The sequence below is a fragment of the Prionailurus viverrinus genome, chromosome C2 (assembly GCF_022837055.1).
Source record: "Prionailurus viverrinus isolate Anna chromosome C2, UM_Priviv_1.0, whole genome shotgun sequence".
Classification (NCBI taxonomy): domain Eukaryota; kingdom Metazoa; phylum Chordata; class Mammalia; order Carnivora; family Felidae; genus Prionailurus; species Prionailurus viverrinus.
The window spans coordinates 27,395,433-27,416,387 of NC_062569.1; the positions used below are offsets into that span (position 1 = coordinate 27,395,433).

The 20,955-nt window shown below is 41.4% G+C and overlaps 1 protein-coding gene across 4 annotated transcripts in view; it reads left to right on the top strand.

The window, feature by feature from the left end:
- The window catches only part of NEK11 (NIMA related kinase 11), a 269,503-nt gene that overhangs the window by 171,837 nt on the left and 76,711 nt on the right, over window positions 1–20,955 (top strand). For all 4 annotated transcript variants that reach the window (XM_047875528.1, XM_047875529.1, XM_047875530.1 and 1 more), the window contains one exon: window positions 16,715–16,775. In XM_047875528.1, coding sequence (XP_047731484.1) covers window positions 16,715–16,775 — 61 coding nt within the window. The remainder of the gene's footprint in view (window positions 1–16,714; window positions 16,776–20,955) is intronic.

The following is a 20,955-nucleotide window of genomic DNA, read 5'->3' on the forward strand; positions in this document are numbered from 1 at the left end:
ATTCCTGTGTCCATAGCTATCATCTGACCTCAGGTGCCCTAACCATACAGGGTATAAGAGAGTCTGCAAAGAATAGGAAGTTCCTCCGAAACAGCCCTTGCAAGCAAGGAGCCCATCCTTGTGATTGAATTATACAGAGAAGTTTAATCTTATTTTCTGAATATTTTATTCATCTGGGAAGAGAGAGTGAACACCGTTTCATGGTGTGTAGTCTAGGAGGAAAGGAGTGTGACACATCTGAGACGTTGTCAGAGGGACTGTCCTTTCTATGTAACCTGCTAATCTGGAAGCTCATGGGTCCACACCATGCCAGAGAAAACAATAATCATTCTTAATAAATCGGAGCCAGCCTAGCAGCATGTCTGGTGCCGTGCTGAGTCTTATACGTGCCTTATCCCATTTTATAGTCACACACACATTATGGAACGAACATCTTCCATCTCACCTTACAACTGAGGGTGAAACAGGAAGAAAGAATAACTAATTTGACCTAGGTCACCCAGTCTATTGACAGAGCTGGAATTCAAACCAGCAAATATTCCTTGTCAACTAGACATTTGAGCTGCATATAGAACTGGATGTAGAAGTTAGTAAAGGAGAGGAAAAAAAGACACCTGGGACATAAGGGACAGTTCCAAAAGGTGTGAACACATGACCAGGTGATTTTAAATCATGTTGGAAACAGAGGGCCAAGTTTTCCACTTACTCTGTGAGGTTTATGTAGGAATAAAGCTAGAACTGGAGTCAAAAATCGTAACTAACCTGCAATAAAGAACTATGTGTTGCAAGGGCTACCTTTTGCAACATGAACCAATAAATGTTCCTTAAATTGCAGGACTTTCTTCCCTAGACTATTGGGCATGTGGCGTGAAAAGAGAAAAACAGTTCATTGAGAACAAGTGAGCTGTTGGGAGGGAGTGGGTGGACTGGGGGCAGGCCCCTCTACACCTGCTGCCTCTCGAGAAATGGATCACAGCAAAGGTACCAGCCTCCCCGGCTCCTGAAAAATTCATCGCCCAAGTTTCTGGCTGGGCACCGTGATGCCACTCCAATGGCCCTACTTTCTCTTCTCTTCTCTTCTCTCCATCCTTTACATTTCCAAACTAGAATCCAAAATGTCTTAAGAGTCCTGTATTGGATACTTATGAATGTCTGTGACCCGAATGTAACCCCACAGGTACCAACTTGCTGCGAACCTGGGCATTAATACGAGACAGCTGCAGTGAGAAGGTTTTAATAATGCAGAGTAAACAAGGCATTAGCAGTGAAATGCGGACACATTGACAGTCACGTTTCGGTGACTCCGAATTCAGTGACAGAGGCGGTTAGTGTTACAGGAGCCGGAGGGGCTTGTTTGCAGTTTGAGTTTTGCAGATGTGGCTCTGTGCTCTCTTCACTACACACACTTGGAGACCTTTTATCCTTGACAGAAGGCGACCATTGGTAGTGAGATAGGAGTGAAGACGTCAGCTTCCAGATTCCAGGGCAGGCTCCATGAAGGTGCCATCCGCTCTGTCCTATGGCTTTGTACTAAATGGCACCCTCTGTCTTCCTATGAATTATGAATGCAAATAAGCGAGGGCTTGCCTTCTAATGAGATGAAAGCAAGATGTGAAAGGTACATCTGAGTGTGCAGAAAATGGATAAGGTCACCTTGAGGTGTTTCGGTGTCCATAACTTAGTGACATTTTTCAGGATATGGTGGATATAGTTTGTAAGAGAGTAGACAGTAGCTTAGTAAAGCAACTCGCAGGAAAGAACGCGGGTGGGTTGTTGCTTGGATCATTCATTTACACATCGCACGCCTGAGTGTTCTAGGCACTGGGTATGAGGCAATGAACAAAAGAGACACAATGCCACCTTCATGGACATCCCACTCAGTGCTGTGTATTTACAGAGTACCCACAGGCTGTCTGTCAGCTCCCAGATGTGTCTTCCATCCTTGAGTTTTGTCTCCCCACAACTCCACATTCACATACCTGGTGTTCCTGGGAATGGGGTTAGGTATCATGTGGACTTCTAATAGACACCCTGAACTAAGCACGTCCCAAAGTGAGCTAATGTACCCCAGCCCCAGTCCAGATCGGCTCCTCCTGAGTCAGCCTTGACTCATGTCCTTTCACTCAAATTCCACATCCAGTCCAGAAGCAAACCCTGCTGGCTCAATGTTTAGAATATGATCACCTCTACTTCTGCTGGCCAGAGCCACCATCACCTCCCCAGTGTATGATTGCAATAGCTTCTAACTGACCTCCCAGTAACCCTCCTTCTCTCCACCCCATACTTCACTCAAAGTAAAAGGCACAGTCTGTTCAAAATGACCTTGCAGCATCCGTCATTGCCCATGGAAGAGCCTCTCCTTTCCATCACTGGGAGAATCACTCTCACCCATCCCCCTTCAGTCATATTAGCCTCTTTCCTGTTTCTGGAACACACCAAGCATGTTTCTGCCGTTGAAAGCCTAGAATGCCCCCCTGCCCCAGATACACAAATTATTTTGCTCCCTCTCTACCTTCAAGTCTGTGTTTCTATGTCATCATATTGGGGAGAACTCAGACTACTTATAGAAAATAGTACTTGCTGGCCTGAGAAGTCCTGCCCTTTCCCTGCTTTCTTGTCCTCCATAGGTCTTTTCATCATCTGACCTACAACTGTTTATTTGCTTATTCATTTATGGCCTGTTTCCCCCACTAGAATGGAAGCTAGTAGGGCAAAGATTCTGTTTGTATCACTGCTGCATTCCCAGCACCTTGAACAGCGTTTGGCACGGAGCAAATACTGAGCAGATGTTGTGGAGTCAATGGATGAGTGAATGCCTGCTAGTGGACAGTCTAGTGATACAGGTAGCCAGCAAGCCAGCATGCATACAGCTGGGGCAATGAGGAAAGGAAGAAGTGGAAATGATGGAGTAAATGGGCTCTGGGGGGAAGGGCGGGGATGCCCACTGAGGGGGGGGTGTCAAGTAGAATTTCTAGAATGGACTTTCCAGCTGTGACCTGAAGGACAGAAAAAGCCAGCCCCTCAATGTAAGGGAACAGATCTGGGACAGTCTCAGAGAGGAGGAAGGGTATGTAGGAAGGCCCAGGGTCATGAAAGGGCTTGACAAGTTTGAGAAATTTCATAGCGAGCAAGAAGATCGATGTTAGTTGGAGAGGTCAGGCTAACAGTAGCTACATCATGAAGGTCTTGTGAGGAGAGTGGATTTTATTTTAAGTGCAAGGCCAATCCAATGAAGGGCAACTGAAGTAAAGTCTTTTTTTTTTCAAGTTTATTTATTTACTTTGAGAGAGAGAGAGCATGAACAGAGAAGGGGCAGAGAGGATCAGAGGATCCCAAGCAGGCTTCATGCCGTCAGTGCAGAGCCCAACATGGGGCTCAGTCCCAAGAACTGTGAGATCATGACCTGCTCCGAAATCAAGAGTCGGACACTTAACTGACTGAGCCACCCAGGCACCCCAGTAAAGTCTTAAAATGAATCGATGGCAGTGGAAATCAGCACAACAGTAGCAGTGGAAGGTTGGGGGTTGGCTGGAAGGCGGCATGAGGGAAATTCCAGGAATGACAGAGGTGTTCTTTATCTTATTTGGGGTGGTGGCTACACGAGTGTATACATTTTCTAAAACTTAGCCAATAGTACACTTGAGATCTGGGCATTTCCCTGCATGCAAATCTTACCTTGATAAAAATAATACATCATCAACAAAGTCATCAAGACAAGAAAAACTACCCCCCCCCAAAAAAAAAACTACAACAGAATTGTGATATTCATACATATATAATGACACTTGTAAGTCAGCCTGTCTCAAGGCTGCTTCTTCGGCAGTCTGTGGCCCGGGCATGACTTTGCAGCTTTGGGGAAGTCCCGGGTACACTCAAATGAGGTGTCTTAGGGAAAAAATGAGTCCAGAATGACTGAGTATGAGTGGGCAAAGGGGTTCTGTCTGGTTTAGTTTCACCCTGTGGAATGACTGACAAGAGGTGACCAAGAGGTAAAAGAAACCAGCCCCTTCACACCCTCACAGCCGCTGACATAGGGACCCTTGAGTGGGAGGATGTGCCCTAGGGTCTGAGTGAGATGAGGCCAAGCTCCCCTCTGTGGCTGGAGCTGTAAGGGAAGGTTATGGCCACTTTGTACATCCATTTATAGAGCTCTGTTTCGGATCGTTCCCCTGACAGAAATGGTGTCGGGCCTGGCCGCACATCATGTAGGTATCCATTCCCATTTATCCTGGGCAGCCTTCAGCCCCTGGAGACATAAGACACTTCACAGCTGTGAAACTGTTCATGTCTGTGCTGCTATCTGCTGAGCCTTCTCTGGATATGCCTTGGGGAGTCAGCATAGCCCACCTGCTGGCAGAGGGCTGACGGTGCTAGATGCCGACAGATGGTGGAGTTTTCGCCACCACAAGGTGTAGGCGCAGACCAAGAACCCTCTGGGACGTTCTTGAGAATGCCTAAAGATAGATATACAATTGCTCAGGGCTCCTGGTGCCCAAACTGAGCCCTTATCCCAAAATACGATCTACTGACAGCTAGTTGCCTTTCATTCATTCATTTGTTCATTCATTCACTCATTCAGAATTCATTCCAAGAAGGGCACAACATTGTGAACTTGTTTCCATTTTACTGATACAACTGCTAGATCCGATTGATCGATCTATCTATCTTCAGCTTCAAAGAGAACTGTGTAAATTGTTTTCATTTACCTAACTTTGTAACTAACGCCTCTCTTCTTCAACTGCTCAAGTTCCAGACTTGTGTAACACTTATTTTTTTTCCAATATATGAAATTTATTGTCAAATTGGTTTCCATACAACACCCAGTGCTCATCCCAAAAGGTGCCCTCCTCAATACCTATCACCCACCCTCCACCCCCTCCCACCCCCCATCAACCCTCAGTTTGTTCTCAGTTTTTAAGAGTATCTTATGCTTTGGCTCTCTCCCTGTAACACTTCTTTTAAATAAGTGCTTTGTTTCTTTTTAGCCAACTTGCAATTCTTTTTCTCTCACTTAATGAGAGGAAGACATTCATGGTGGTGGGGTGGGGAGTGGCAGAGTGAAGGACACAGTGTCTTTATGTCTCTGCCTTCCTCTCTTTGGGCTCCTTCCTCTGCAGTGTCTTCTTCATCCAGATAAAGATCAAATGTCCTTAGACTTTGGACAACAAACCTCATGGGCCTAGGACTCTCTGTGAGGGGGTTCTTATTGCTTTGTTCCCTCAGGGGAATAAGTGACTATCCACGATAGCTTGAGAAGCAAATTGCTTCAGAAAGAGATTTCTTCAACTGCATTATCCATTCCAACAATTTGACCAGGAAGTTAAGCTGGTTCACTCCAAGATGCTGAGCCATATTGGCTGTGTACCAAAAAAACATTTTTGAGCATTTTGTTTAACAAACACATATTACAATTAATATGTGCCAGGCATGGATCTATGCATTTTACAGATGCTAACATTTAATCCTCCCAACAACCCATTTTACAGATGGGGAAATGGAGGCATGGATAGGTTAAGTAATTTGCTCAAGACACAAGACTGGCAAATGGCAAGGCCATATTTAAACTCAGGCAGGCTTGTTTCAGAGTCCATGCTCTCTTAACCATTAGGCTGTGCCCCTCTCCCTTGGTCCATTCTGTAGAGCCTCAGCTTTGTGCCAGTGGCCAAAGGATTTTAGGTAAATCCTAAGTCCTGCTTCATTCCACCCAGTCTGGCCACTGGGATCAGACTCCACTTGAGAGGGATTGGTTTAAGATGAATATGCAATCCATTGTGGCCAAAAAGTGTGAGGATATATTTTCTTGGAGAAGAGGGGGTCTGCGAATGCATGGAAAGTAACATACTTGTGCTCTTTGTTTAAGCCAGTTTATGTAGGTTTTTCATTAGTTGTAGCTGAAACTGTCCTAGGTAATATAGATGCTAAATTAAGATTCTTTTTCTTTTTCTAGCAAGAATATTGGCATAGAAATATGGTGGTGTAGTTATTGGATTATATTTTTCAAAACAGCTTCTTGTCAACTTTCAAGTAAAAGTTTGAATTTCAAGGAACAAAGCAATGCTTGTGATATGCACAGCTGACAGTATCTGGGGCTTTCCTCTAGCACTAATTATGAAAATGTAAGATGCTCTGTAGTTCTGGTTTGATATATACCTTGTAACTATGTTTTGACTACCTTGTCCTGTTATTGAGTATCCATATGCAAATGTTATTAAGAATTTGGTCCATTGCATCTACCAGAGTATTAGATCCCAACAAAATAATGCTCATAGAAAGTCTTCTTCCTGTAAAGGAAAACTGCTTTTTCTACACCACTGAATTCTTTATGGTTGGGAGATTGTTATGTTTTCCAGGAGTCATACTTCTCTAATTTTATCAATTATATCAATTATATCAATAGTAAGTTGACTAGGGAAACAACAAGTGGTTGACAATGATAGGGTGTTTTGTTTTGTTTTGTTTTATTTTTTTACAGCCCAAAGAAAGGTTTCAGAACATTAAAAAAGTGTTAACTCAAAGCTAACATTTAAATGAACTTTTGGGGACGTCTGGGTGGCTCAGTTGGTTAAGCATCTGACCTCGGCTCAGGTTATGATCTCACAGTTCGTGAGTTTGAGACCTGTGTCGGGCTCTATGCTGACAGCTCAGAGCCTGGAGCCTGCTTTGGATTCTGTGTCTCCTTCTCTCTGCCCCTTCCCTGCTTGCACTCTGTCTCTCTCTCTCAAAAATAAATTTAAAAAGTTAAATTAACTTTTAATTTCCAGTGTATGCAAGAGTCAAAATATTAAAGTGTCTGACACTGAGCACTTCAGTGATTCTTTTGAGTTTTGCCACTCTCTAATTCATCATGAAAATATCTAGTACCATACTTTCCACACCAAAGTTCCGCACGTATTTCTTGAATGAAAATAAGAGTAAAGGGGGAGATTTTGCTACTGTTTTAAACATATATTATAATGTGTCTAATATATTAATATCTGTGGTTTCAATGTAAGTTCTATGGTTATACACCCCCCCCCCCCCCCGCATATACATATATATGTTTGGACACACACATCCCACTATCCTAAATGTCAGGAAAGAAAAGGCATCATGTTCTTGCAGCCATGCAGGGAAGGTGAAATGTCTTAGTCTTAGTACTTAAATAGTTCTCCCTCATGGAGATGACTTTAGAGTTGTGAGCTACATCTACATTGTGGTCAATTAAAAGTATAAACGCAGCTACTCTGGAATAGAACACAACAAACATGATGCCACGTGATTCCATGTAAGCACAGTGGGGTTTTGCCCTCCAGGGGATATTTGGAAATGTCTAATGGTGTGTTTAATTGTCACAACCTGGGATGAGGGAGGGTACTAGTAGTGGGTGGAGGACAGGGATACTGCTAAACACCCTAAGTGCACACCAGGGTCCCCCACACAAGGAATTACCAAGCCCAACATGTCAATGGCGCTGTAGTCAGAAAGTCTTGAGTTAGCAAAATAGGTGCTCATGGCATTTCTTCCCAGCTTAAAGTAACATTCACACTAATTGAATAAAAGAGAATTCTCTGAGGCAGATAGACCTTTCTAGAACAATCCTCGTGGCCCGCTCATTACAGAAGTCTACCTGAACTCAATGTCCATAACATTCATGTTGGTTAAAGCTTGCTCTTGAAATTGTGGTCCGTGGACCAGCAGCATCAGCAACTACTGAGAGCTTGTTAAAATGCATAATCTCAGCCCTACACCGGACCTACTGAATCAGATTCTACATTCTTAACCAGATCCCTGGATGATTCCTACACACAGTGAAATTTGAGAATCATCAGGTAAGAGGACTATGTATCTACTGAATAAAAACAGAACAGCTAGTTGCTTCCCAGACACTCATTGGCTGCTTTAATGACGTTAACTCTGAGAACAGTCAGCCACAAATGTTTGCAGACCTCATCTCCAAAGCTGATAGGCCAAGAGCTCCATTTGCTAAGAATACAAAACAAGATTGGAAAGCCTCTCTATCACAAGTGTGAGGTAGAAATTGCCCCGTGCAACAGTTTCCTGTTAATTGTTTTCCCATTGCCCCTTTTAGGCTGTTCTCCACAGGTCAGCAATTAAAAGGAGAGTGAGATGGTAGCTAGTTTACTGTGGTGATCACTTTGTAATGTATATAAATGTTGAATCACTATGTTGTACACTTGAAACGAATATAATATTGTATGTCTACTACACTTCAGTTTTTTTCCAATATATGAAATTTATTGTCAAATTGGTTTCCATACAACACCCAGTGCTCATCCCAACAGATGCCCTCCTCAATACCCATCACCCACCCTCCCCTCCCTCCCACCCCCCATCAACCCTCAGTTTGTTCTCAGTTTTTTTAAGAGTCTCTTATGCTTTGGCTCTCTCCCACTCTAACCTCTTTTTTTTACACTTCAGTTTTAAAAAAGGGGGAGAGTGAGAAATTAATTGAAGCACATTGAATTTTAATACTCAAATTAACACAGGATTTGATACAGGTCTGCCATCACCAAATGTGAGTTACTGATTCTGGAAATACTTTTCTAGTTTAATCCTAAAACCCTTTGGGTAACTGTGACCTATGTTTGTAAAGTTAAAGTATAAAACCCTTTCAGTTAATCTATGCAGAGGAAGAAAAGCAAAACTGTGCTCCATCCTTTTTCTAGAAGTGGCTCCAGAATCTAAAGAATCCTGGTTCTAATGTGAAGTGGCAGGATGTAAATAACTACATGCAGATATCTACTAGCTGAAATGCTAGTTCTTGCTAACTGTTTTAAGTAAAGAGATTTGAGGGCATTGGTGGGCATTGAGTGGCATTATTTTTTAATCTCAAAGAACTAAGGAAATTCTTTAATTGAAAAATTAAAGGCATTAGTAAAGATAACTAAACAATCTTTCCTCCAATGAAGAGGAGCTTATTATGTATAACAGAAGAGAGGTTCTCGTAGTAGAAAATTTTACTTGAACAAAAGAGTAAGGACAGGACACTTGCAGAAGTCCCAGGACTAAATTCGGTAAAGACACTTGGGGATCCTAGAATGTATGAACTAACACGGGAGGCTCTGTTAATCTATTTGTTCACATGAGGATTTCCCAAAGTATGTTCCTGCAACTTTCACAGAATGAACTAGCTTTCATGGGCAATTAGGTTTGGGAAATACTGTGTTAAACAAGATTTTAAATCTTTACTAGAGAGCTTTTCAGAGCTTTCAATATGTTCATGAAAGTTGTGAATCTCCAAGATATCATACACAGTATTTCTGAGACATATTTTCATAGATTCCTTTTAAAAAGTTCTAGGGGCGCGCGGGTGGCTCAGTCATTCGGGTGTCTGACTTCAGCTCAGGTCATGATCTCATGGTTTGTTAGTTCAAGCCCCACATAAGGCTCTGTGCTGACAGCTCAGAACCTGGAGCCTGCTTCCGATTCTGTGTCTCCCTCTCTCTCTGCCCATTCCCCACTCATGCTCTGTCTCTGTCTCTGTCTCTCTGTCTAAAATAAATAAACTTTAAATAAAAATTTTAAAGTTCTTTGGCTCATACTTTGGTAAATATCGGCAAATGTTTCGTAACAGTAGCAGCAGGGATGGTTTTGTAGACTGAGTTGATGAGGGATAGTTTTCTTGAGGCCACAATAGATGAATCTGTGACCCAGGGAGTAAAGGTTCTGGTTCCTCAAGGGTCACAGGGTCTGTAGGATGAGTAACATGAGGCTTGCTAGAATGTGGAATTGGGAAGAATAGTGAGCCAGCCCCAGGAAGAACCAACCATGAAATGAGGAAAGCCTGAGAGACTAGTGAGCAGAAAGCTAAATTTGGGATGAGCAGTTCTAAACCTGACACTCACATGCTCCATGTGAGGCTTTTATCCCTTAACAGTTACACATCCCACAGTGCCCAGTGGTGTGGACCCTGTGGTGGCAAGGCTGTGGCCCACAGTGGGGTCATCTTTGGAAACCACATGCCTCATTTGGGGACATTCGGAAGGTAGCAACAGGAAGTTTCCCAGAAGGCTCACGAGAAGGATTTCACCAAGGGAAGCTCCAGTTTGGGGACAGCCTGTCAGGTCATATCTGTCTCTGGGGTCAGCTCAGAAGGAGTCAGAAAATAGCCCTATGGTAAGACATCTGAGAGGCGAGAAGAAAAGACAGGTTGAAGCACGAGCTGCACAGTCAGATGGCTCAAAAGGAAGCTCTGCGAATAAAATCCTCCAAAAGAATTCAGTGGGGAAGATGCACTCAAAGTTTGCACAGGATTGAGAAGCTCTGAATTTAAGTAAAACGTGCAGTGAGGTAGAAACAAGAATATTCTGTCTGTTGTTCTGGTGTGGCTTTTCTTTCATCAACATGTTTGGAAAAGGTTTATGGATTGCTTCCTGGGTTTATGGATTGCTTCCCATGTGCCCAGCTCTGAGCAGGTATGGTTCTGCACTCATGTAGCTCACGATAATGAACAGAACACTAATTTTCTCTTTGGAAAAGTGAGTCAAAACAAACAGAGCACCGTGATAGGGCTGTCTGTGGTGGTGGAAACATAATTCAGATAGGTGCTCAGAGAACCCCTGAGCATGTGACAGAATGTTGTGACCTCAAGGATGAGAAAGGCAGTCCCTTAAATATGTGACACAAGAGCATTCTCAGCCAATGAGAAGGTCTCCAAGGTGCAAACGATCTTGATGCATTTGAAGAAAAGAGAGCAATGTGGTCGGTACATAGTGAACAGGAGGGAAATAGGAAAGAAGTGAGGTTGGAAAGATCAGGAGGAGCTGGATCACACAGAGCATGGAAAAGCCATGATAGGATTTATCCTATGCACAGAGGGCTAGATTTTATTCTGTGCACAGCAACGCAGTAGTTGCTCTTGTGAGAGAAATGGATCGAAGTGAAACCACAGTGGAAGCAAAGGAGTAAGGAAGTTGTTGCATGGTCCAGGCAAGAGGTGATGGTAGCTTGAGCTAGGGTAGCTAGTGTAGTTATTGGATTTTTGTTTACTTTTAATATGTAGCTCTTTCTCCTTTAATAGAAAAAAAAGGGCCTTTGTATTGGTTTCCTGGTTTGGCTTCTGTGACCCTACCAGCCACCTGATTGTGGAGAAGACGTATTGCACGGGAAATAATGGAATTTCCTGCTGAAAGAGGATGGTCTGTTATACTCTGGGACACAAGCTCATCCCTCCTGGCCTCAGTTCATGTGCCCTCTTCCCTTCCATCTATGGAAATGGGTGATATGTCCTCAAACCATGGGCTAAGTAAGGCTCATCTGTTCTCCCTGATCTTTGTATACATTTGGCATATAACTAGTATTCAGTAAATGTTTTCTGAATGGGATACAGCTGGGTAATGAAGTGACCTTTTGTGTGTGTGTGTGTGTGTGTGTGTGTGTGTGTGTGTGTTTGTACTAACTAATTGTTCACCACGACTAGCTCTAAGGTGAGGAGATCATCTGGATTATTTAGTCAGACAGAACTTGCTGATATTTAAATGAGAATCTGTGAAGTATGATTTTTACAGCCCTGTAAAGATACCACCTGACTTTTTCCTTTGACATGCTTGCTTTCTGCTGCCTAAACTTTTGCTATTAGAAATTCATTCCTCTGATATGAGGTTATATCCCTTATTGAAACACAAATATCCTGAGATAACACATGAGCCTTATCAATTAACTTGGCTTTAAATGGATATACCATATCTTTTCTTGAGGGAAAGCAAATTTTAATGAGAGGAGGATGAAACAAAGGATGAAGTAGCCCATTGTGAAGAAAATGCTCTATTTGGGATGGATGAGAGTGTGAAGATAAGGGTGAGAGCAGAGAAAAAAGGACCGTTTCTAAATGTTTACAGTCTTTGGCTCAATAATTCTTCTAACCTAAAGAAATAATATTAAACATGGGGCCATGATGTATGTCCAAAGATAGTCACTGCAATATTACTTAAAATAAAGAAAAGTGGAAGTAACCTGGAGGTCCAATGAGGGGGGCATGGGTAAATAAATGTGATATGGCACTAGAGTGCAATATTATGCTGCTATTAAAATTATGTTTCTGAAGAATTTTTAATAGCATGGGATGAAAGTCCAGACAAAACTGCATGGGTGTCTGTGTATTCTGTGTATACTCTACATATGCACTATAACTTCAAATATCTGAAAGATAGATCTGTGTAGAAAACACTGATGAGATATGTGTGTATATTTTTGTGCGTGTTGCATTCATAGCGATGAGTTCTTTGGTGATACTTATTTTCTTTGGATAATTTCCTAGTATTTTCCAGAATAAAAAACAAGTGTAAATTATTAGAGGACATATTATTTTTAATATCTCTTTATAAACACTGTTTAAAAGGAGAGGTGGCCCCAGATATCATAGCTCTTTCTGGGGCCACTGGCCAGGCGTTGCTGGTTCTCACATACATTACAGATCTTACTTAACCTTTTCAAAACAGCTACCTCCCCCCCCTTCCCCGAGATGTAGTTTCTAATTCATTGGCCAAATTACTGCATCTATTTCTGAAAAAAATAAAATAAAATCTGGGTGTTTGACTGAACTTGAATCTGTGGGACAGTTTTTCAGAACTGAATCTTACAAGACGTTCCTCATGCCTGGAAGGCCTGTTCCTGTTAGGGAGGATTTGGTGGTTATGGGAGAAGGAGACTTGAAGAGCATCTAAATTCATCAGCAAAAGAACCATTGTGTTATTTTCACAGCATATGAAAGTCGGCTTCCTGGCCTTGGCTGAAATGAGTGAAGGCTGGTGGCACTGTAATTTGGCATCTGTCTTGACGTGGTCGCTCTCTTAGGCCACTTAGCTCTGGCAGAGATCAATTTAAATCATGAAACAGTGAGGAAATACACAAGTTCCAGTCAACAGCAAGGAATTGTTTTTGAGTCTTTGTCATGAATTTACACCCTGGTTCCTTCAGTAATATTGTGAAGCTCCGCTTGGGTTTGGAGCCCTGCCTTCGACTATATGCGTATCGTAGTGACTAAGAAGAATTCAGGCCCTGGAGACACACCACCCTTTCTACCTCTTATTAGTTGCATGAACCTAGTCACATTATGGAATCTGTATGTGTCTCAGTTTTCTCAGCTATTAAATGGGGAGAACAATAACTCCACTTAGCTGAGTTTAAATAAATTAATACATGTAAGTTGGTGCAACATTGGCACATATTAAGACCTTAGTAAAAGTTAGTATTCATTCGTTCATTCATTCAATTGAATTAGAATTATTTCTGCCCTCCCCACACCCTTGTACAGGATTCCCTATCCTCTGTGTTAGGAAGATATAACTGAAATGTCCCAACCATCTGGATGCTTCCTACAACCTGACTCCGGTTCTTGCTGTTTCTGTTGCTTCCACTCAACTCAAATACTTATTGTGAATCTCCATGTTCTGTGGCAGGCACAGTGATTGGGACTTTTTAATCTTTTATGTCTCTGTCCCTTTCCCGTCCCATCCCATTCTGCCCAACTCTCTTCTTCCACCCATTGACTATTTCCAACAAGCCATATCCTGTTCTAAAGGCTTTTTATTATTTCATTCGCTTTTCATTAGAGCCCTGTGTGAGATACAGGACATTATTCTCCTCGCTTTACAAATGAAGGAAAATGAGGTTTGGAGAGGTTAACCTACTTGACTAAGGCCATAGAATTAAGAAGTAGTATGCTTTTTCCTGTACTTTCCCAGTAAGGATGAATTTTGAGTGGGAAGAGCCCTGCTGTCCACCTAGAGGTAGACTATGATCTAAAGAGTAGATGCCAGTCTTCTGTTTTACTTACTTGCAAATCACGGAAGCTGGAAGAGACCTGGGCAGGTGAGCATTTAGCATGGGTCATGTTCCCAGGACTGTGCGGGGTGCTGGATAAATAAAAATGTAAAGTACATGATCTGCCATCTCAGTTTATCTAGTATCTCAGTTATCTTTTTACTGTGTAACAAAATGCTCCAAAAATTAATGGCTTAAAACAGTGATTTATTGGGGCGCCTGGGTGGCTCAGTCGGCTGAGCGTCCAACTTCAGCTCAGGTCATGAGCTCACAGCTCGTGAGTTCGAGCCCCGCATCGGGCTCTGTGCTGACAGCTCAGAGCCTGGAGCCTGCTTCTGCTTCTGTGTCTCCCTCTCTCTCTCTGCCCCTAACCCATCTGCATTCTGTCTCTGTCTCTCTCAAAAATAAATAAACATTTAAAAAAAAACCACAGTGATTTATTGTCTCATGACTCTGTGGGTTGCCTAGACTCACTAGAAAGTTCTTCTTTTCCATGTGATATTGTTTGAAGTCACTCACGTGGCTGCATTTGGCCGGAAGCTTGGCCTGGGGACCAAGTTGGCCTCACATATATAGATGCAGAAACTAAGACCTGAGAAGTCAAACTACTTGGCCTAGGCCAGCACACTTAGTAGAGCAGCAAGGCTTAGAACCCGGGCTTGCTGGGGTGGTGTCATCACCTGTGTGTGCCAATGGGTGCTCTGCTTTTCCTCCGACACAGCATGTCTCTGCCAGTTTCCTCTTTGCCTCAAGGCTGTCCCTGTTAAGTTTGGAGACCACAAGGGTACAGAAGAAGGAAGGGATCTGTTTTTTCTTCTTCTGGATCCCCTGCCTCCCTATTCCTGGGCTGGACACCAAGGTCTTTAGTTAGTGCTTTGGCCTCATTGACCAGGATTGACCAGACATATCTTCTTCATCATTGCCTCTTCTATACATCAGCACATGAAATGATCCTGGGTTTCACCACGTTCATAAAAAGTGGTCCAAATCCCACCAGTTGTTATATTATGAAATAACACACTTATGTAATATTTTAGAGTAGTCTATTATACCATAGTACATTTTTCTAAAATTCACAATTACTCCAATATGAAATGTGTTGCTTGTTTTGAAATGGAGCAGATGAGCCATAAATTATTAACTTCCCTCAGTATAGTCACAAATATGAAAATAATTAAGTGATTCCTTTTCCCCAGATCATTATGATGCTGTTGTGGATATTTCTAGCCACTTGGGTAGAGGGCAGATATTTATTTTGTATTAGAGACAATATTTGTTGCCAAATACAGTTCTGGGATCCCTGTAGCCCTCAGGGGGGTATCTGACTCTCACTGAGAGTTAAGGCAAATGAGAAATACAGTTCTTAGATTTATGACCCTATGAAGACCATACATTTCCAAAGAAGAGCTGGTAGAGGCACTCACTAGGAAAAAAAATATTCACTTCATTTTTGATGTATTGAATATATGATATAGATTGAATAAAACCATTTCCCCATTCTAAGTAGCATTTACTATTTTGTTGATTGAATAAGTAATATTTGTTTATTGTAGAAAATTTAGAAAATACTTAAGCACACCAAGAAGAAAATAAAGATCATCCATAATCTTTCCTTATAGTCAAAACCACTGTTAACATTTTCAGTGTATGTTCTTCCCATCAGAGAGATAGAGGAATAGATCTATAGATTGATATGAAGAGACTGAGATACAGATATACATATACATACAGGTGTTTTTCTTGTAAAAAATTGGATCATTCTACATCAAGATAAAAAGCTTTTGCACAGTGGAAGAAACCATCAATAAAATAAAAAGGCAACCTATTGAATGGGAGAAGATATTTCCAAATGATGTATCTGATGAGGGGTTAATATCCAAAATATGTAAAGAAATTATACAACTCAACACTAAAACAACAAACAATCCAAATTAAAAATGGGCAGAGGACCTGAATAGACAGTTTTACAAGAGACATACAAATGGCCAACATGTAAGGATGCTCAACATCACTAATCATCAGAAAAATGCAAATGAAAACCGCAATGAGATACCATTTTACACCTGTCAGAACAGCTAAAATAAAAAATACAAGAAATAACAAGTGTTGTGAGAATGGGGGAAAAAAGGAACCCTCATGCACTGTTGGTGGGAATGCAAACTGGTACAGCCACTGTGGAAAACAGTATGGATGTTACTCAAAAAATTAAAAATACAATTACCAGAAGATTCAGTAATTCCACTACTGACTGTTTACCCAAAGAAAATGAAAACACTAATTTGAAAAGATATATGCACCCCTATGTATATTACAGCATTATTTACTATAGCCAAGTTAGGGAAGCAACCTAAGTGTCCATCAACAGATGAATGGATAAAGAAGATGTGGTATGTCTATACAATAAAATATTTGCCATAAAAAATGAAATCTTACCACTTGCAACAACATGGATGGGCCTAGAGGGTGTAATGCCAAGTGAGAAAAAGACCAATACCATATGATTTCACTTATATATGGAATTTAAGAAACAAATGAACAACAAAGAGAAAATGGACCAAAAAAAAAAAACCTGCTCTTAAATACTGAGAAAAAACTGTGGCTGCCACAGGGGAGGTGCTGGGGCAGGGGGGTGGGCAATGAGTGAAACAGATAAAGGAGGTCGAGAGTACACTTACCTTGATGAGCACTGAGTAATGTATGGAAATGTTGAATCATTGTATTGTACACCTGAAACTAATATATATTAGTTAAGTATATTAACTAATATACTGTACATTAATTATACTTCAATGAAAAAAATTTTAATGGGATCATATCGTCAAATAATTTTGCAACCAGTTTTGTGTGTGTGTGTATGTGTGTTCTGTTTTGCCTAAATGTAGCAAGAACATTTTTCTATGTCAGTAAATATTCTTCCATCATACATGGAAGTAAATCTGTCTTGTTTTGACAGGACAGTGATATTGAAGCACTGGTCAGGTGTTTGGAAAATGTCCTCGGTTGCACCTCTCCAGGTAAGTTGCTTCAGATTCCAAAATGTAGTGATATGTGCTGATTCTAATGGAATATCCAAGGAGTAGAAAAGCTTGGGAGGAATCTTACAGATATTTCAGTCCAGCGTCTTCATTTTATACAGGAGGAAACTGAGGCCAAGAGAAGTTGAAAGTCTGACACAGGGCCAGACAACTCAAAATTTCTTAGTGTAAGTGATCCCCAGTCTCCAAGGATGAAATAAATAGTTGAAATTCAGTGATCCATTGTGATCCAACAGTGGCAGTGCATAACAGGCTTTCCAGGTTCCCTGGAAGAGGAACCTGTAACTCTTCCTGTAGAAACAGGTCACACTGAGGCATGCAGCCAAGTGACCATCACTCTGAAGGTCAGTCAGTTATTGGAAGTGATTTGGTCTGAAAAACAAAGCTGAAATTTCTTTAGCATTGTCTGTATGATAAATGGGATTGCTGAGCTTCAAGGATAAAACCCTATTTCTTAGTTTTTCTTCTTTTTCTTGAATCTAAAAAGCCCAGTTTTGGTAACTTCTAGCACTAGATGATAAATTGTCACACCTAATATTGGTAGACTAGCAGAGGCTATACCTATAGGCCCTGGTGAAAAGGGCTGAGATTTTTTTCTTTGAAATTTGATTGTGAGTTTTTATTTTAAAGTTTTAAATTTCATGACCAAAAGTGATCTCTTAAAAGGGAGTGGCAGGAATAAAGATCATGTGTCCAGGAGGCTACGTTGGTTAAGCATCCAACTTTGGCTCAGGTCATGATCTCACAGTTTGTGAGTTCAAGCCCAGCATTGGGAGAGTTTGAACTCTGCTTCAGGTGAGCTCCTGCCCCGCTTTGGGCTCCGCGCTGACGCTATGGAGACTGCATGGGATATTTCTTTCTCTCTCTCTCTCTCTCTCTCTCTCTCTCTCTCTCTCTCTCTCTGCCCCTCACTCATTCATACCCCTCTCACTCCCTCTCTCAAAAATAAAGTGTTCAGATGTGCAGGCATTCACCACTATTTTATTAGAAGCTTTATGCACAGTTTATAGCCTTTTGTAGCTTATTCCACTTCTCTGTGTGAAGTTTCAGTCATAACATAGCTCCTGGATTTTTTTCTCCTGATCATCATGGTATGATCTGTTCAATTGCACATCAGTAACACTTACTAGGCACATTTAGCTCCCAAGTGTGGTTTTAAGACCAGGAAGTCTTTCTTTTGGCTAAGTCACTTTTCTTCTCTGGATCTCAGATTCGATCAGAAAGTTTCAAATTGAGTTCCTTGGGGAAGAGTGGGCAAGGCTCTGAGCAGCTAAACAGAACCCATGTCTGCACTGCTCATCTGTGTTTTTCCAGAGTCTGACACAGCGTCTGGTGCAGAGGAGGCCCTTAACAGATATTTTTAAATATTTTGAAGAGAAATGAGATGCATACCCTGCTCCTTTACCAGCTTCAACCAAAATAGTTTCACTCTTATCTGTTTTATATATTAGATTTACACATAAGGTTGTGTCTTGAAAAAGCTAGATTCCACTACAAAAAAAGAAATTAACACTGGATTGGATAGATGATATCTAAATTCCCTTTTAGACTGTATGATTTTATAAAAATGAGCATTAGGAACATGGAACAAAAACATGCATTTAAAGAGAACACACTGAGGGTAGATAGAGGGAGGTAGGCAGGGGATGGCCTAGATGGGTGATGGGTACTAAGGAGGGCACTTGTGATGAGCACTGGGTGTTGTATGTAAGTGATGAATCACTAAATTCTGTTCTTGAAACCAGTATTACACTATATGTTAACTAATTGGAGTTTAAATAAAACTTGAAAAAAATTGCATTTATCTCTGCCTAGAGCTCCCCTCAAGTGACAAAAAGGGAATAAAGCTGGTATAAACTTATTGGACAAAGGGAACAGTAAAGATGGGAGCAGGTGGGAGATGTTAGCTCATTTGAGAAGAGAGGAAACAGATGGATATGTGGTAAGCAATTTAGAAGACACAAGGTGAAAGCTAAATGCCTAAGAGTATGCAGGAAAGGAGAGCAGATAAAGGCTATCAGACTTTGATAGATGATGAGGAAGCATGCTTTTGAAATACTTGTCTGGGGAGGTACTCACAGCAGGGCCCTCACTGCAGATGAGAATATTATTACTTTCCGAACTCTGGGCTTCCATTATTACATAGAAGCCTTGAAGAAATATCTTTGTGCGGTTTTACAGGGGATGAGCTTGTTCGGGTAGCCAGTGTCTGTTTTGCTCTAACTACATTTTTGGGGAGATTCACAGCTACGATAATCACTGTAGTGTTCATATATGTCAGAATGTTAACAGGATACGAGGGACAATTTAAACTAAAATATGTCGGAGTATAAGCCTTGTCACTCAGAAATGAAACACACCTCTGTGAAATGAGCTAGGCTTTGCTCACATTCAGCATCAGCCTATGCTTTTGGGAAATGTCCAGTTGCCTGTTGAGCATGTTAAGATGTTTTCAAGAGTTTCTCCCAACCCTCAACAAGAGAAGAGAAACAACAGGTGCAAATGTCCTTTCTGGTTATTTGGACCATGCAAATTTTAACTTTGCGGCCCTGAAAATGTTGTATGCAGTGGTTTACCCCAACCCAACCCCAGATTTAGTTTTATTTCTATATAAAACAGGGGCAGTGGTATTTTCCCTGCCTGTATCAATGGGAAGTAGAGAGAGTGAATGAGCTAGCATTTGTGTAGCTTCAAGAGATCCTGAATTTTAAGGTGCCCTTTTGAATTCCAAGTTCAGTATATTAGTATCCTCTATACATGAGGTCATTTTAAAGCCCTTATACCAGTGGTTCTCACACTTGGGCATGCATCAGAATCACTTAGAGGGCTTGTGAAAATGCAGGTCTGGTACATGGCTAACAATTTGTATTTCTGACAAGTTTCCAAGTGATGCTGATGGTCCAGATCCAGACCACATTCTAAGAACCATAGCTTTAAAGCCATTAAGCCCTGAAATTCTTACCATGCACACCCACCCCAATTTATAGCCCAAATAAAATATTACTAAAGTATAAAATAAAATTTTATTTCTTAAAATTATAGAGAACTTGCCTATAAGCTAAACTGAAAATAGCTTCTTCCTACACCTTTTTCCTCTTTATGTGATACTGTCTGTGTGCTGAGCTATTTGGCACTGTATGTAAGAGTCATTGAGTATCCTTGGATGCAATATTGTATTTTTGCCTCATCCTCAGCATTTGTGTCACACATTTAGGGAGATCTGGTGGGTTCAAGGCACTGTGTGAGGAGTCAGATTTTTAGACCTATTTGGGACATAGTCCCAGCTACCAGGTGGAGTCCTGGACAAACCAGGGCAGAGCTTTATAATGATACCAGAGAGCACCCACTAGGTGCTTCTTTCACACATAGAGGACCTGTTGTCCCAAATGGAGGCACCTCATTTCTGAAGCCCTAAATCCCCCCTGAAATTTCCCATGGTATACAAGACACAGCTAGTCATGAACAGGATGTTGAGAGATCCCATGTGAAATTAGGACAGAGAGGAAGAAAAGAAATTAAAAAGAGAGCAGGAAAAGCCAGAAATGAGGACATGGGGGAAACAGCCAAGAATGTAGTCATTCTTGGCCATTTCACCAAGGGCAGATACTTTTAAAACATGGAATTTCCATGCTTTAAATGTGTATCCCATCTCTCCACCTTCTGTTCCTTTCTTTCCTCAAAATGTTTATAAAGCACATACATAAGCCAAATATCATAGAGGATGAAGAAAACAAGGTCCCTGTCTTAATGAACTCTGAGTGTAGCCAGGGAGGCTGATAATGACAAGGCACCTGTGATGAGGACAACACAGAATGAACAAGGCAAGTGGAAGACAAGGGTCCACTAGTGGGGTGCAGCTTGGAAGACTTTACAGAGGAGGGTGAGGTTTCTGATTTCTGTGTCTGTGTCAATAAAGGCAGTACAGGTTTTTCTTTTTTTTAATTTAAATCCAAATTAGTGCAATAATGATTTCAGGAGTAGATTTCTTAATTCCCCTTACCCATTTAGCCCATCCCCCCTCCCATAACCCCTCCAGCAACCCTCTTGTTTGTTCTCCATATTTAACAGTCTCTTCTGTTTTGCCCCCCTCCCTGTTTTTATATTATTTTTGTTTCCCTTCCCTTATGTTCATCTGTTTTGTATCTTAAAGTCCTCATAT